General features: G+C 34.9%; 1 protein-coding gene across 1 annotated transcript in view; it reads right to left on the reverse strand.

Annotated features, from left to right (window-relative positions):
• The window catches only part of FAM227B (family with sequence similarity 227 member B), a 226,116-nt gene that overhangs the window by 164,861 nt on the left and 47,551 nt on the right, over positions 1-13,704 (reverse strand). The window contains exon 11 of the mRNA XM_040227601.1: positions 6,068-6,205. Within this exon, the coding sequence (XP_040083535.1) occupies positions 6,068-6,205 (138 nt within the window). The remainder of the gene's footprint in view (positions 1-6,067; positions 6,206-13,704) is intronic.

Below are 13,704 nucleotides of genomic sequence, written 5' to 3' on the forward strand. Positions count from 1 at the left end.
AATACTAAAGAAGAGAACTGTCTCAGCAGGGGAAGCAAGTTGGGCTAAACAAAAGACTTCTCTGGTTCCACCTAATGAAGCTTAAAATAAAGCCTCAAATAGACCAAAATATTTCTAAGTATTAATAACTAGACCACATCACAGAGAAAAAAACACTCAAAAATATATAAAGGAATAAAATAAAAACTCATAAAACTACAAAATTTACTTAAGAAGAAAGTGATCATTTGATCACTGTATCTATTAGAGAAATTGACCTTTTTTATCTGACAAAAAAATATGACCACAGAGAACTTTCCAGACCCAGATGGCTTCATTGGGTGAATTCTACCAAATACGTAAAGAAGAATAAATACCAATTTTACACTAACTCTTAGAAAAGAGAAGAAGGGGAAACATTACACTTATTACTAAAATGTGATAGGACAGTACAGAAAAGAAAACAAAATTTTAGCAAACTGAATTCAGTAAAAGGTTAATACATAATTGCCAAATGGGATTTATCCCAGGAATGCAAGGTTGGCTTAACATTTGAAAAATCAATCAATGTAATTCACTATATCAAAAGACCAAAAAAGAAAAACAATATGTTCATCTCAACAAATGCTAAAAAGCATTTGTCAAAATTCTACATATATTTGTTATAAAAAGTACAAGAACAACAAAAACTTCTCAGTAAACGAGGAAGAGAAAGAAACTACCCCAACCTGATAAAAGACATCTATAAAAAACTTTAGCAAAAATTTAACATTTTTCATCCAAGATCAAGAATGAAGCAAGGATGTCTGCTCTTACCACTTTTAGTCAACATCTTCTTAAAGATCTTAACCACAGGCAAGTAAAACACATAAAATGCTTATAGATTGAAAAAAAATGCTCTTTATTCTCAGATGACATGAATGTCCATGAAGAAAATCTTAAGAAATCTAAGAAGGCTACTAAAAATAATAAAGTTTGGTAAGACTGCAGGATATAAAATCAACACAAAAGTATTTTTCTATCATATTTTCTATATATTATCAATGAAAAATTAGGAACTGAAATTAAAAATACCATATGCAATATTACTTGAGAGATGTGTGCAGCATCTATACAGAAAAAATACCAGAAAATATTGCTGAGGTAAATGAAATAAGTCCTAAATAGATGAAATATTCTATGTTCATGGAGTGGAAAATCAGTATTGTTAACATGTCAATGCTTCTTGAGTTGATAGATTTAACCTAGTTTCAATTAAAATTTCAGAGTATATACTTTAAATACTGTAAGTGGTTTAAAATTATACAGAAATGAAAAGACTCTGGATAACCAAAATAATGTTTTTAGAAGAAGAACAAAGGTGGAGAATTTATAATACCTGACTCCAAGACATGTTATAAAACTACATTTATCAAGGTTAGTTTAGTATTGGCATCACCAAAACAAAATTTAGAGTACAAGTGTGTATTTAGGCATAGGCCAATACAAGTGTTGTCAAAAGCTTTTTTGACAGAAGTTCCAAGGTAATTCAATGGGCAAAGATAATCTTTTCAACAAATGGTTCTAGAACAATATGCAAAGAAATGATCCTCAATGCTTACTTCACATAATTTTCAAAAATTATTGAAAATGAATTAGAGTCCTCAATGTAAGAGCTACAGTTTTAATCTATAAAATTATATACTATAAAATTTCTAGAAGAAAATATGGGAGAAAATCTTGACTGAAATTAAGCTTCCTAAAATATTCTTGAATATGAAACAGAAAGCACAAACTATATTGGAAAAAATGATAAATTTGATTTCACCATACTATATAATTTTGTCTTTCAAAAGACACTATTATAAAATAAAAAGGGAATCACAGATTATAAAAGAATATTTATAAAATACATATCTGTTAAAGAACATATCTAGAATATATAAAGAACTGTTATAACAGAATTAAAAGAACACAAACAACCAAATAAAAATAGCCAAAAGACTGAAATAAACATTTCAGCAAAGAAGACCTACAGATGGCAAAAAAGCACATGAAAAGAAGCTCATCATAATTAGTTATTAGAGAAATCAAAATAAAACCTAGCTAAATACCAGTATCGGAGAAGGCAATGGCACCCCACTCCTGTACTCTTGGCTGGAAAATACATGGACAGAGGAGGCTGGTAGGCTGCAGTCCATGGGGTCGCTAAGAGTCAGACATGACTGAGCGACTTCACTTTCACTTTTCACTTTCATGCATTGGAGAAGGAAATGGCAACCCACTCCAGTGTTCTTGCCTGAAGAATTCCAGGGACAGGGAAGCCTGGTGGGCTGCCGTCTATGGGGTCGCACAGAGTCAGATGACTGAAGTGACTTAGCAGCAGCAGCAGCAGCAAATATCAGTATAACCCACAAGCATGGATAAAATTAAAAGATTATACAAAGTGTTAACAAGGAAGAAGAGTATTAAAACTTGTATACTGGTAGGAAGTAAAATTTTAGATAAATTTGGCAATTTCTTAAATTGCTGTAATGCACTTCCTACAGTACCCAGACTTCCACTACTAGAGGTTTATTAAAGATAAATTCTGTGTTTACACAAAGACTTGTAATGAATATTAACAGCAGCTTTACTTGTAATAGCTTATAAGTAAGCTTATAATAACTTTTCTTGGAAACAATGCAGATGTCTACCCACCTGTGAACAGATAAAGAAATTGTGGTATATCCTTACTATGGACTCGGCAAAATACAGGGTAACAAACTATTAATACATGCAACAAGATGAATGAATCTCAAAATAATTATGCAGAGTAGAAAATGCCAACCAAAGATAGCACATGTTCTATGATTTCATTTACATGAAATTCTAGAAAATGCAAACTAACCTGTACTGACAAAGCTCACATGAGGAATTGCCTGGGGATTGAGAAGGAGGGAGGAATTACAAAAAAAGTCTAAGGAAGTTTTGGGAATGGTGGATATGTTTCTTATCCTGAAAGTTGTGATAGTCTCATGAGTTTATATATATGTCAAATTGTCAAATTTTATATTCTAAATATGTGTGGTTTATTGTACATCAATTAGATCTCAATAAAGGTGAAATAAACCATGTAGTTATTTGGAGCAAAAATCCTAACACCAGATAATGTGAGGCCATTATTTATGTAGATATTCTAATATATGTGACAACCATAGCACAAAGGACAAAGAGGAGTGGAGTACATGTAATTATCATTCTCCAAATTCCTACATTTTAGTGAAATAGCATAACATTAACTTTAAGTAGGATTTCAATAATTTAAGGATGTGTTTGAAATCATTAAGGCAATCACAATGCAAATAGCCAATAGAGGAATAAAAATGGAATACTAAAAATATTTGGTTAACCAAATGAAGATAAAGAAGGGGAACTGAAAAACAAAAAACAGGTGAGATAAAACTGAAAACAAACAGGAACATGGTAAAACAAACCTAACCATAGTTATGTTGAACTGACTCAATAGTTATGTTGAATGTAATGAAGTAATCACTCCAATTAAAAGGAAGAAATTGTAAGACTTAAAGAAACCCCAAGATTCAACTATATCTTATGTATAAGAGGTATACTTTAAACATAAAACACAAAGAAGCTGTAAGTAAAATGATGGGAAAAGAGGCACTATGCAGAACTCAAACAAAAGCAAGCTGAAATGGCTGTATTAACAGACAGAATAGCACTCAGTAGAATTATCATAGATACAAAGAAATATAATGATTAAAGGGAAAACATAATACATGAATGTATATGTACCAAATAACTTAAAAATGCATAAAGCAAAAATCAACAGAATTAAGGAGAGAAATAGATAATTCTACAATTGTAGTTGGAGATCTTAATATCACCTCTCAGAAATAAACAGAACAATTAAATAAAATATCATAAAGATACAGAACCAGAGTTAGCAAACTTCTTCTATGAAGGGCCAGATAATCCAATATTTTAGGCTTTGTGGGCTGCATATGACCTCTGTAGTATATTCGTTAATGTTTTGTCATTTTACAACCCTTGAAAATGGGAAAATCATTCTTAGCTCATAGGCCAGATGTGGTCCATAGGCAATAGTTTACTGAACCCTGATATAGAAGATCTGAAGTGAAAAGTGAAAGTGAAGTTGCTCAGTTGCGTCTCTTTGCGACCCCATGGACTGGCGCCCACCAGGCTCCTCCATCCATGGAATTTTTCAGGCAAGAGTTCTGGAGTGAGTTGACATTTCCTTCTCCAGAGGATCTTCCTCGCCCAGAGACTGAACCAGGGTCTCCCACATTGCAAGCAGATGCTTTTACCATCTGAGCCACGATAAATCACCTTGATCTAATTGAGACAAAATAATTGCAGAATATATATTCTTCTCATGTGCACATGGAATGTTTACCAAGACAGATCATGTACTGTACTATAGAACAAATCTCAATGCACTACAAAGACTGTACAGATCACTATTTTTAAAAGTAGAAATCATTATTTTTAAAAGTAGATCAGATCACTATTTTTTTAAAGTAGAAATCAGTAATTTTAAGATATCCAGAAAAAACCTAAATTAAAAAAAATTAAGTAATATACTTCTAAATAACCCATGGATCAAAACAGAAATTATGCTGGATATTAGAAAATATTCTGAATTAAATGACAATGAAAATATAACATCAAAATTTGCAGAAAGTCGCTGAAACAGTAATTGGGGAAATTTATAGCTTTAAATGCTTATATAAAAAAGGAGAATGATAAAACAAATAGAACAAATTCAAACAACAGGTGGATAAAGGATATATGGGAGTTCCTTACACTATTTTTAACATTTTTCTGTAAGTTAAAACTTGAAAAAATTTAAAGTCCCTTAATTTTCTATTTTTACAAGTTATTTTTCACATGTAAGACTAAGAAGCAAAAAGAGATGTTTAACATTGGGTCAAAATAGTAAATTATCTCTCTTTCTATACAAAATAACAAATATGTATGAAGTTCTATAAAAACCAGGGTAACATTAGCAAATAAGAAATTTCACATAACTACTAAAAGACAGAAATCAGACAGAATGCTATCTATAGAGATAAGAGTGGCAAAAAACCAAAGTACTAATCAGAAAAGCAGTAATTAACCAATTAAACAATTTTAGAATAAAAAACTGAAGAGAGAATTTTCAGAGGAGTAGGTTGAGGAGGTTAGTCCCTCCTTCCACCAGCCTATATCAAGTAGTAAAATGGAAAGGTATTTCCCTTTACGCTAGGAGTTCTTAACTTTGCCTGCAAATTGAAGTCATCTGAGTACCTTTAAAAAAAATACTGAGTCTGAGATTCTGTTTAGTTGGTCAGTAATGAGGCCTGAGCACCAGACCAGTGTTTAGTATTGAAATACAGTATAAATTAGAGACATGAGCTTGCCTTAAAGTGCTTATTAATAGAGAGTAACTAAGAAGTTTGGTCTTGTCTCAGAAATTTGGCAGGTAGAAGAGAACACAAAAATGTATCCATGTTAATTGGTATTTTAAGTAGTCTGTAAGTGGATTATCTAAAAAGTGAGCATTTGGAAACAAAATACTGGAATCCAACTATCTCCCTTGTAACAAATAAACCACAAGTGGATTAAAGAATTGAATAAAAATGGAAATTAAAAAGTACTAGATAAAAGCAGGTAGATTGTTTTTTCGTATTAGGTTAAGTAAGTCCTGATAAATATGCCACAAAACCGACACTCTACAAAGGCATTATTTAAATTTACTGAATAAAACATTTTAAGCTTATCTATTGGTAAAACACATTATTAACCAGTTAGCAATACAGCCAAAAAGTAAGAGTATTTGTAGCATTCTTATACCTGAGAAGTTCCCTGAAATTATTATCAAAATCATAATAAGTGCAAATGAGAAAAGGACTTAAGTACATGTAATTTTTATAATGAAAAACTAAAAACGTAAAACAGTATTCAAATTACTATAATACCCATCTATAAATTAAATGTTATTTTAAGACTCTCACCAGAAAATAATCATTAAAAAATTCTGATAAATGAATAATGATATACTTGATTTTGGCTATTTCAGTAAGCAATATATAATAAATTTACTTACAAGCTGATATGCGCTCTTGATTTCTAGCAATCATGTCCTTTATAGTTTTTGAAGGCATTTTCCTGCTACCATGAATGGTTGTTGTAGAGAGTTCTTTCAGTTTCCAGTGGGTCCAAAATCCTTTTTGAGGTGGTAAACCTGTTAATACAAAATGTATATTTAACCAAAGAAATTACTATTTTAAAAACATATTCTATTGAAGCCTTTTTTTGAGTATTATACATTTAATTCTCACAACAGTCCTGTGAGAACTGCCAGTCTTAGGTTTCAAATGAGGGAATCTCTATATAGAAATGTTAATGTCTCATCATATAAGACAGTGAATCAGAAAAGAGATAACATGATATATACCCTTCTGACTCAAAAATACAAGCTAAGTTTATAAACAGACACAAGGAGAGATTAACATTGTGAAAACTTGAAAGGACCTAAATATCCAACAATAGTACATCCAAACAGTGGATCATGAAGTATCCATAAAAAGTTACCTTGTAAGTATTTATTAACATATAAAAGTAATCATAGTATTGTTTTTATGTGAAGGACAATTTTACCTTATACAGATGTGTGACTATAGCTTAATTGTTAACATGATTGCCTGTGAGCAACAATCAATAGATGATTCCATTTAAAATTTTTCCCTCTCTGTATCTATTATTTTCAAAATAATGTTTTTGAATAGATTATAGCACTCTAAAAGTAATAAAAATAAATTCTATTTAAAAAGTTCCACTTTTGTTCCAAAAGCTGTGTAGGGTTGAATAATTGATTTAACTACACAAAACATTTATATCCTCAGCAGTAAAAATGAGAACAATATAAATTCCTTAGTATACTTCATATGCTTATTCTGATGGTTAATTGAGTTTGTATATATTAAAGCATTCAGTAACTGGGAAACATGAATATAAAAACAAACATTAAAATATAATAAACATATTAACATACACTGACATACTCATAAAATATATCCAGTATTTTCCCAGCAGTAAGTATTCAATGAGGATTATTTGTTATATTTTGATATCAAATTGGAATTTTCGAAGAGTTTTAAAATTTGGTCATTGCTTATTTTACATTAGTTGCCACTAGATAAAATATTCAAAATGATTCATTTGAATGTTTCTCAATATTGTCTGTGTTTTAAAATATATAGCATATTAGTGGAAAATCTGGGGTATAGAAAGGTCAACAGATCAGGATATTTAAAAGATAGTTTTTTATTGAATGGGGGATCAATGTCAGAGTAGGAAGACATGGAGCTCACTTCTCACAAACACATCCAAAATATATCTACACATGGAAGACAAAACAAACAAACAACTAATTGGAAACCAGCAGAATATCTTTTATAAAGCCAAAACTGCAAGAAAGATCTCCATGTAACTGGGCAGAATTGCAGGGGGAGGGAAAGGCGTTAGGGTGGGTCCACACAGGTGGATCCTTGCCCCAGGGAGCCCCCTTGTCTGCCGGGAAATCCACTGAGACAGATGGGAGAGCTGGAGAAGCCTAGACTCTTACTTGCGAGGTGGGTGTGTGTGTCAGATTGCTAACAATCAGAGCAGCGAGAGACTTGCACAGATGGCAGCCACCTCATCACACTTCCCAGTCCAAAGGTCAAATGCCCAGTTCCCCTCACTCCACACCACAGCCTGGCAGGAGCTCAGGAGAAAGATGCAGTCTTGCTGCTAGAAGTGGGACTGCTGACTTCGCAGTAGCTCTAGTTTTCATTTTTGATGAACCTCCATACTATTTTCCACAGTGGCTCTACCAATTTACATTCTGACCAACAACAAGGGTTCTCTTTTCTTCACATCCTCATCAATATTTGTTATTTGTAGTCACTTTGAAAATGGCCATTCTACCAGGTGTGACGTGATATCTCACTGTGGTTTTGACTAGCATTTCCCTGGTGATTAGTGATGCTGAACATCTTTTCCTGTACTTGTTGGACATCAGTATGTCTTCTTTGGAAAAATGTCTTCAGTTCCTCTATTTTTAAAATCAGATACTAATTTGCATTCCCACCAACAGTGTAAGAGGGTTCCTTTTTCTCCACACCCTCTCCAGCATTTATTGCTTGCAGACTTTTGGATCGCAGCCATTCTGAGTGGTGTGAAATGGTACCTCATTGTGGTCTTGATTTGCATTTCTCTGATAATGAGTGATGTTGAGCATCTTTTCATGTGTTTGTTAGCCATCTGTATGTCTTCTTTGGAGAAATGTCTATTTAGTTCTTTGGCCCATTTTTTGGTTGGGTCGTTTATTTTTCTGGAATTGAGCTACATAAGTTGCCTGTATATTTTTGAGATTAGTTGTTTGTCAGTTGCTTCATTTGCTATTGTTTTCTCCCATTCAGAAGGCTGTCTTTTCACCTTGCTTAGAGTTTCCTTTGTTGTGCAGAAGCTTTTAATTTTAATTAGATCCCATTTGTTTATTTTTGCTTTTATTTCCAGTATTCTGGGAGGTGGATCATAGAGGATCCTGCTGTGATTTATGTCGGAGAGTGTTTTGCCTATGTTTTCCTCTAGGAGTTTTATAGTTTCTGGTCTTACGTTTAGATCTTTAATCCATTTTGAGTTTATTTTTGTGTACGGTGTTAGAAAGTGATCTAGTTTCATTCTTTTACAAGTGGTTGACCAGTTTTACTAGCACCACTTGTTAAAGAGATTGTCTTTACTCCATTGTATATTCTTGCCTCCTTTGTCGAAGATAAGGTGTCCATATGTGTGTGGATTTATCTCTGGGCTTTCTATTTTGTTCCATTGATCTATATTTCTGTCTTTGTGCCAATACCATACTGTCTTGATGACTGTGGCTTTGTAGTAGAGCCTGAAGTCAGGCAAGTTGATTCCTCCAGTTCCATTCTTCTTTCTCAAGATTGCTTTGGCTATTCAAGGTTTTTTTGTATTTCCATACAAATCTTGAAATTATTTGTTCTAGTTCTGTGAACAATACCGCTGGTAGCTTGATAGGGATTGCACTGAATCCCTCTTACACTGTTGGTGGGAATGCAAACTAGTACAGCCACTATGGAGAACAGTGTGGAGATTCCTTAAAAATTGCAAATAGAACTGCCATATGACCCAGCAATCCCACTGCTGGGCATACACACCGAGGAAACCAGAATAGAAAGAGGCACGGGTACCCCAATGTTCACTGCAGCACTGTTCATGATAGCCAGGACATGGAAACAACCTAGATGTCCATCAGCAGATGAATGGATAAGAAAGCTGTGGTACATACACACAATGGAGTATTACTCAGCTATTAAAAAGAATACATTTGAATCAGTTCTAATGAGATGGATCAAACTGGAGCCGATTATACAGAGTGAAGTAAGCCAGAAAGAAAAACACCAATACAGTATACTAACACATATATATGGAATTTAGAAAGATGGTAATGATAACCCTGTATGCGAGACAGCAAAAGAGACACAGATGTATAGAACGGACTTTTGGACTCTGAGGGAGAGGGAGAGGGTGGGATGATTTGGGAGAATGGCACTGAAACATGTATACTATCATGTAAGAAATGAATCGCCAGTCTATGTTCGATACAGGATGCAGGATGCTTGGGGCTGGTGCACGGGGATGATCCAGAGAGATGATATGGGGTGGGAGGTGGGAGGGGGTTCAGGATTGGGAACTCATGTACACCCATGGTGGATTCATGTCAATGTATGGCAAAACCAATACAGTATTGTAATGTAAAATAAAGTAAAAATAAAAATTAAAAAAAAAATAATAGAATAAAATAAAGCATATTATAAAATAAAAAAATCAGATAGTTTTTTTGTTTGTTTATTTTGCTATTGAATTGAGTTCCTTTTAGCTTTTGGGTATCAATCACTTATAAAATATGATTTGCACATATATTTAATAAATTCCTTTTGCATTTTGTTGATTTTTTTTTACTGTGCAGAAGCTTTTTAGTTAGATGTAGTTTCATTTACTAATTTTTGCTTTTGTTGCTTGTGCTTTTGATATCATATCCAAAAAATTATTGCCAAGACATATACTAAGGAGCTTTTCCACTACGTTTTCTTCTTAAGAGTTTTATGGTTTCAGTTCCTTCCTCCATTTGAAGTTAATTTTTGTGAGTGATATAGAAAAAGCAAGGGAATTCCAGAAAAACATTTGCTTCATTGACTACACTAAAGCCTCTGACTGTGTGGATTACAACAAATTGGGAAATTGTTAAAGAGATGCGAATACCAGACCACCTTATCTGCCTTCTGAGAAACCTGTATATAGGTCAAGAAGCAACAGTCAGAACCAGAAAGGGAACAACAGATTGGTTCAAAATTGGGAAAGAAGTATGTCAAGGCTGTATTTTGTCACTCTGCTAATTTAACTTATATGCAGAGTACATTATGCAAAATGCCATGCTGGATCAATAGTAAGCTGGAATCAAGAACTGCTGGGAGAAATATCAACAGCCTCATATATGCAGATGCTACTGCTCTACTGGCAAAAAGCAAGGAAGATCTAAAGAGCCTGTTGATGAGGATTAAAGAGGAAAGTGAAAAAGCTGGCTTAAAACTCAACATGCAAAAAACTAAGATCATGGCATCCAGTCCAATCACTTCATGGCAAATAAAAGGGGGAAAAGTGAAAACAGTGACAGATTTTCTCTTCTTGGGCTCCAAAATCACTGTAGATGGTAACTTCAGCCATGAAATCAGAAGACACTTGCTCCTTGGAAGAAAAGCTACTACAAACCTAGACAGCATATTAAAAAGCAGAGATGTCACTTTGCTGACTAAGGTTCATACAGTCAATGCTATGGTTTTTCCAGTAGTCATGTATGAATGTGAGAATCGGACAATAAGAGGCTGAGCACTGAAGAATTGATGATTTCGAACTGTGGTGCTTGAGAAGATTTGTGAGAATCCCTTGGACAGCAAGGAGATCAAACTAGTCAATCCTAAGGAAAATCAACCCTGAATATTCATTGGAAGGACTGATGCTAAAGCTACAATACTTTGGCCACCTGATGCAAAGAGCTGACTCAATGGAAAAGACCCTGATGCTGGAAAGGACTGAGGGCAGGAGGAGAAGCAGGTGACACCGGATGAGATGGTTGGATGGTATCACTGCTCAATGGATGTGAGTTTGAGCAGACTCTGGGAGATACTGGAGGACAGGGAAGCCTTGTGTGCTGCAGTCCACGGGGTTGCAAAGAGTGGGACACAACTTAGCAACTGGACAACAATAAGATAGGAGTCAAATTTCATTACATGTGGTGATTCAGCTTTCCTAATGCCATGCATTGAAGAGATTATCATATTCCTACTGAGTATTCTTGGCTTCTTTGTCAAATATTAGTTGACTGTGTTTGTGAGGGTTTATTTCTGGGTTCTCACTTTTCTTCCATTGGTCTATGTGGCCTTCTTTGTTTAGTTTCCATGTTTCACTCAAGTTACATATCTGATCATACATGTTATCCATCTTTTCCACTTGAGCACTTACCACATTAATCATAGGTAGTTGAAATTTTCTGTCTAATATTCTAATACCTGTGCCTTATCTGAAACTGGCTCTGATTATTTCTTTGTCTTTTGATAGGTAGTTCTGTTTCTGGGGTGAGTTGCATCTCCACTCCTTCACTAAGGGCAACTGGATTTGCTGCCCTTCCTCCCCGCAACCTCTCTCCCTCCTCCTGCTGTGACTTAAAGCTTGCTGTTGTTGTTAACACAGAGGAGACAGAAGAGAAGGGTCCAGGCAAGGCTTAATGCCTTTTTTGTAGTGGTTTCTCTTATATTCCCCCAGGCTTTCTTAAGACTGTCATACCATCCTCAATTATTACTTATAAAATATCTGGAGATAAACTTGTTATGTCAACTTCCTCCTTGTTTATGAAGCTCCTAAGTGTCCTATATGGTCACACTAGACCATACTCAGCTCTAAGTAATTCATTAGAAATTTTGGCTAAATTCTTCTTACTGCCTTTTTATGGCATCTAGCTGCATCTGTCCCACGTGAACAAGTGCTGACATCTGGTCTTCCCTTGGAGGCACCTGTCTTTCTGTAGATTTTGAGTTCACTGCCTTGGAACCTCTGCTGGGTTCCAGGAAAGTTTCAAATTTGCAGATAGTTTAGTGTTTTCAGGTAGAAGAGTGGAAGTAATATCATTTTAGTTTTTTACATCCTAAGCAGAAGCCAGAAGTCAAAGCACAAAACTTCATCTTACTCACTGTAAAGCTGCCACATAGGACAGTCATAAAGCTTGTGCTAAAACCTAGCCGATCATACAAAATCTTAATGTGTCTCTATACTAGGCAGAAGTATCCTCCAAAGTCTTCCATATCTTAATGTTCCCAAATGGTGAATATGTTATGTTACATGGCAAAGAGGAATTAAGGACGCAGACAGAATTAAGTTAATAACTGGCTAGCCTTAAAATATGGACAATATGCTGGCTTGTCCAGGTGAGCCCATTGTACTCAGAAGAGTCATAGATATGGAAGAGGGAGGTAGAAGAGTCAGTATTAGAATGATGAAATATGAGAAAGATGACTAGTCATTGTGGGCTTTGATAATGAAAGGTTATGAGGCAAAAAATGGAAACAGCTTCTGAAAAGCTACAGAGATTTTCCCTAGAGCCTCTAGAATAACACAGCTCTCCCAACATCTTGGTTTTACCTTAGTGAAAGTCATTTTGGACCTATGACTTTCAGAACTCTAAGATAATATATTTATGTTGCTTTAAAATCACTGCAGATGGTGATTGCAGCCATGAAATTAAAAGACGCTTACTCCTTGGAAGGAAAGTTATGACCAACCTAGATAGCAGTCCCTTGGACTGCAAGGAGATCCAACCAGTCCATTCTAAAGGAGATCAGCCCTGGGTGTTTTTTGGAAGGAATGATGCTAAAGCTGAAACTCCAGTACTTTGGCTACCTCATGTGAAGAGTTGACTCATTGGAAAAGACTCCGATGCTGGGAGGGATTGGGGGCAGGAGGAAAAGGTGACAACAGAGGATGAGATGGCTGGATGGCATTACCGACTCGATGGACATGAGTCTGAGTGAACTCCAGGAGACAGTGATGGACAGGGAGGCCTGGCGTGCTGATTCATGGGGTCACAAAGAGTCGGACACAACTGAGTGACTGAACTGAACTGAACTGAACTGAACTGAAACTAAGTAGTAATTTGTTGCATCAGTGATAGGAAATTAATACAAGCTCTGGTGCTTTTTTCTTATTGTATATAAGGATCTCTAGGCTTCCCATGTGGCTCAGTGGTAAAGAATCCACCTGCCAGTACATGTTCGATCCCTTGGTTGGGAAGGTCCCCTAGAGAAGGAAATGGCAACTGACTCCAGTATTCTTGCCTGGGAAATCCCATGGACAGAGAAGCCTGGTGGGGCTATAGTCCATGGTGTCACAAAGAGTCAGACATGACTTGGCAACTAAACAACAACAACAAATAAGGAACTCTGGGGAACAAAAAAAAAAACTGTGTAAAACGAACTAAAATGAAAGCCAACTGACAATGTAAGTAATCAAAGTGAACATAATGCAAAGAAACAAATAAAGCAATGACTTCATCTTTAAAATAGAATTTTTCATATATTAAGGAGGAGAAACTGAATTAAGTATTTTAGATCTATGATATAAATATTTCTC

This window comes from Oryx dammah, unplaced genomic scaffold (genome assembly GCF_014754425.2).
Source record: "Oryx dammah isolate SB20612 unplaced genomic scaffold, SCBI_Odam_1.1 HiC_scaffold_26, whole genome shotgun sequence".
Lineage (NCBI taxonomy): Eukaryota > Metazoa > Chordata > Mammalia > Artiodactyla > Bovidae > Oryx > Oryx dammah.